General features: G+C 44.9%; 1 protein-coding gene across 1 annotated transcript in view; it reads right to left on the minus strand.

Annotated features, from left to right (window-relative positions):
* Positions 1–3,656, minus strand: part of ECRG4 (ECRG4 augurin precursor) — a 10,873-nt gene that overhangs the window by 3,253 nt on the left and 3,964 nt on the right. The window contains exon 2 of the mRNA XM_026446848.1: positions 1,054–1,101. Within this exon, the coding sequence (XP_026302633.1) occupies positions 1,054–1,101 (48 nt within the window). The remainder of the gene's footprint in view (positions 1–1,053; positions 1,102–3,656) is intronic.

A 3,656-nucleotide genomic window follows, 5' to 3' on the forward strand; every position in this document is an offset into this window, starting at 1 on the left:
TGCGGGATGCACACCTAGGAGTTGTGACTGCCTCAGCAACTTGCTCACCTATAACAAGCTGCTTCTGTGAGGGCGTTGTTCATCCCTGGGCATCGGTGAGGTGAGGCTCTCACCACCACACAGCACAGGGAGGGGACACTCTGAGCCGCCTCAGAGATTGGGAGTGGACCAGGGATTCACGGGTGGCTGGAAACCCAGGGAAAGATGCTGGGAACACCCCCAAGGAAATCCTTGCCTGCAAGAGTGGCCTCCCATTCTCCAGCCACCTGTGGGAGGGTCCCTGAGCAGCAACTAGGGGATGTGGGAAGAACGACTGAAGACCCCACTTCAGGGAGGAAGTTCAGCCTGCTAGAATCCCCCATAAACTAGGAGGGAAAGAATACGTGACTAAATGGTCACATCAGAAGTGTGGTCACACTTTCTCATTTCTAAGAGATTCTTAATTTTACAGATAGAGATGAAAGTTGGGAGAGGGGAAATGACATTCACAAGACCCCACAATTGATTCCCCTGATCTGATTACAGCAGGACCAGAACCTGCGTGTTGGGACCCCCAGACTGTTCAATTTCTATGACATTTTGCCACTGTCACATTTATCTTAGATGCATTTTTCAAAACAGAGGCTCATAACAAGAAAGGCTTTCCTGTTTGAAACCCTTTCCCACGAGCTCATTGGAGACACGGACTACGGCAACAATGGTGTTCCACGCCTGCCCCACCAGCTGAGGATTATGTGCTCCAAAGACAGTCTCTAAAGTGCTTCATGATCCTAAAATAAATAGCATGCAATTAACTGTACCACTGTTTCTTTTATTTTTGAGTCCACACTGACAGGTTTCAGAAAAATAACCTTCAGACATTTACTGGCAGTGTTTATCTAATAAAATACCATAGCACATACCCACAGAATAAGCCCTTCATATATGCTAACCTTTTAAGGAGTAAACACTTTTGATTTTCCAAATACAAGACTCCAGTGAGCACATTTCATATTGCCACTTCATTTCCATCCAGTTAAGAATGCATCCCTTATCCATTTGGGATATATTTACCTTCTCGTTTTTGAAGCATCAGCTTGAGTTTATTTCCACTTATGCCACCTAAAGGAATGAAAATTGAAATCCATATCAGAGTTACACTGCTCCCTTCAATTTATCAAAGGCAGAAATCAGAGTGGGAAAAAAGAACTGCTGGCCCCTGGCTTGATTTGGCAACTTGGTAACATCACAGTATTTAATGCTTGTTGTATTCCCTGTCCTGCAGGACAAACAATTCAGGCTGCCCATGGCTAATACTGGTGATAATGACCACAGCAGACCAAGGGCATTACGATTTGTGCTAGTCAGAGTGACGCAGTTCTTTTAGCCCTGTGTCTTACTATGAGGGGCAGCCATTTGTCATGCTTATCTTCCTGCAAACTTTCGCTTCATGGTGTAATACGTTGAATAGTGTCCTCCTGAAACTCCGATCCACCAGAAACCCCTGAATGTGAGCTTATTTGGAAATGGGGTCTTTTCAGATATAATCCATTAAAGATCTCAAGATTTTTCATTTAAAATTTTTTTTTTTTTTTTTTTCTTTTTTTTTTTTCTCAGCCTGACCCATCACTGAGAGGGTCTCAAGATGTTATCGTATGGGGTTTAGAGGGATGGAGATCCAGTGACTGGTGTTTTTATAAGAAGAAGAGAGGATCCAGAGAGGTCACCCGTGTGAAGACAGAGGCAGGCAGAAATGGGAGTCAGGCTCCCACACGCTGGGGAACTTGCCTTCGCTCTAAAAGTGCAGCCGAGTTTTGTATCTTGCCCAGATAATCCTAAAATCAAGCATGATTTGTACCACTTGCTGTCATTTGTATTCACTTTTAAAAGTGTTTCTGATCAGCTCAATAATTTTTAATAGAAAATACCTTGTCTGGCTTGATAGAACACACATTTCCACCCAGCGCACTGGCTTGCAGACCTATAGAAGCCTCTGACCCTTAACTGTTGCATGCAGACGTGCTGACATCGTAAGTAGTGAGTAGCACATCTTTGGGTGTAAGGAACTGGAGTCAGGCCCCAGGATGGAGGTAATGGTGACCACTTTCTCAGCAGGGTTCTTAGCCTCTCCTTCCATGGACAGGCTCCAGGGGGTCTAGAAAGGCATGTCAAGTTGTGTTTGCATCTGCAAAGGCAAATTTTCTGGGAATAGGAACCATAGCTTTTGCCAGACTCTCAAAAATGTCTGTGACCCAAACCAAATTAAGAAGCCCTGCTTTGTTTGTGAATTATACATCAATAAAGCTGGGGGAAAAAATAAATGTTTTAAAAGAGAACCTCTGCATAAAGAATTTACTATGGAGTTGGGGAGAAAAATATATCCATAGTCAAGAGTGACAAGCTGGCTGCCCTACCCGAGGATGCATTTTATTAGCGTACCCAGTGTTGACAAATTTTGAATTCGAATGCCTTTCAGCCCAAGTCACTTAGCACACCCATGGTCCCTAAGCAGCCACCTAACCTACTAACCTCCTTCAGCTTTTGGATTAAAGTGCTACCTAGCTGCCTTCAGAGTCATTGGGCCATCCAGGGAGCCTGCTGGCCTGCCCTCTGGGATGGGACAGGGAACCTGCTAGAACTTATTAAGTCTATTTCCTGCTAAGTGCCTCCCTGGTAATTCACGGGTAGGGTGGCCACACTTTCTGGCTGTCCAGGGACAGTCCTGCTATATACCCCTTGTCCTTGTAAACTAATGATAGTGCCTCCTTTTGCTCTCAAAAGTGTTTCAGCTTGGATGATAAATTACACGGCCACCCAATTTTTCCAGGTTTAATGGCATGGAAATGGCTTCATAAGATCTCTAGGGACCACACTGAAGGGCCAGGGAAGAGAGGTTGTGATTTCCGTCGTACCTTCCCTGTGAGAGCTGGGAGTCTGCTGGGCGACGAGCTAAGATATCAGCGTAGTGCATAGCAGCCTGTGGGAGAGCTGCAGTGGTTTTTGCTGTCTGTGCTCAGGTCGGTCTACAGTGATGTGGTTGTTTAAAAAGCCATTGCAATCTTAGGCTGTCCAATAAAGGATACTAAAAAAAGAAAGTAACTGTCCTGTCTCTGTTCCATCACAGCTCTGAGCAGACCTCCCCTCTACTATTTAGTTCAGTTCACATCATCTCACTTGAAGAAGGTCATAGAAAAACTGGAGTTGTGGTCAAAGGAGAGTGTCCAGAGAGGACTCGGGCCCAAGCACATGTTACATGAGAAGAAATTAAAGGAGTTTAGGTGTTTAACCTAGAGAAATAAAACTTGTGGGGTTGAGTGTGGTGGCTCACACCTGTAACCTCAGCATTTTGGGAGGCCATGGCAGGCACATCACCTGAGGTCAGGAGTTCGAGACCAGCCTGGTCAACTTGGTGAAACCCCGTCTCTACTAAAAATACAAAAAATTAGCCGAGTGTGGTGGTGCATGCCTGTAGTCCCAGCTACTCGGGAGGCTGAGGCAGGAGAATCGCTTGAACCTGGGAGACGGAAGTTGCAATGAACCAAGCATCACTGCGGTCCATCCTGGGTGACAGAATAAGACTCCATCTCAGAGAAAAGAAAGAAAAAGAAAGAAAAGAAAAGAAAAGAAAGAAAGAAAGAAAGAAAGAAAGAAAGAAAGAAAGAAAGAAAGAAAGAAGG

Source organism: Piliocolobus tephrosceles, chromosome 15 (genome assembly GCF_002776525.5).
Source record: "Piliocolobus tephrosceles isolate RC106 chromosome 15, ASM277652v3, whole genome shotgun sequence".
Taxonomy (NCBI): domain Eukaryota; kingdom Metazoa; phylum Chordata; class Mammalia; order Primates; family Cercopithecidae; genus Piliocolobus; species Piliocolobus tephrosceles.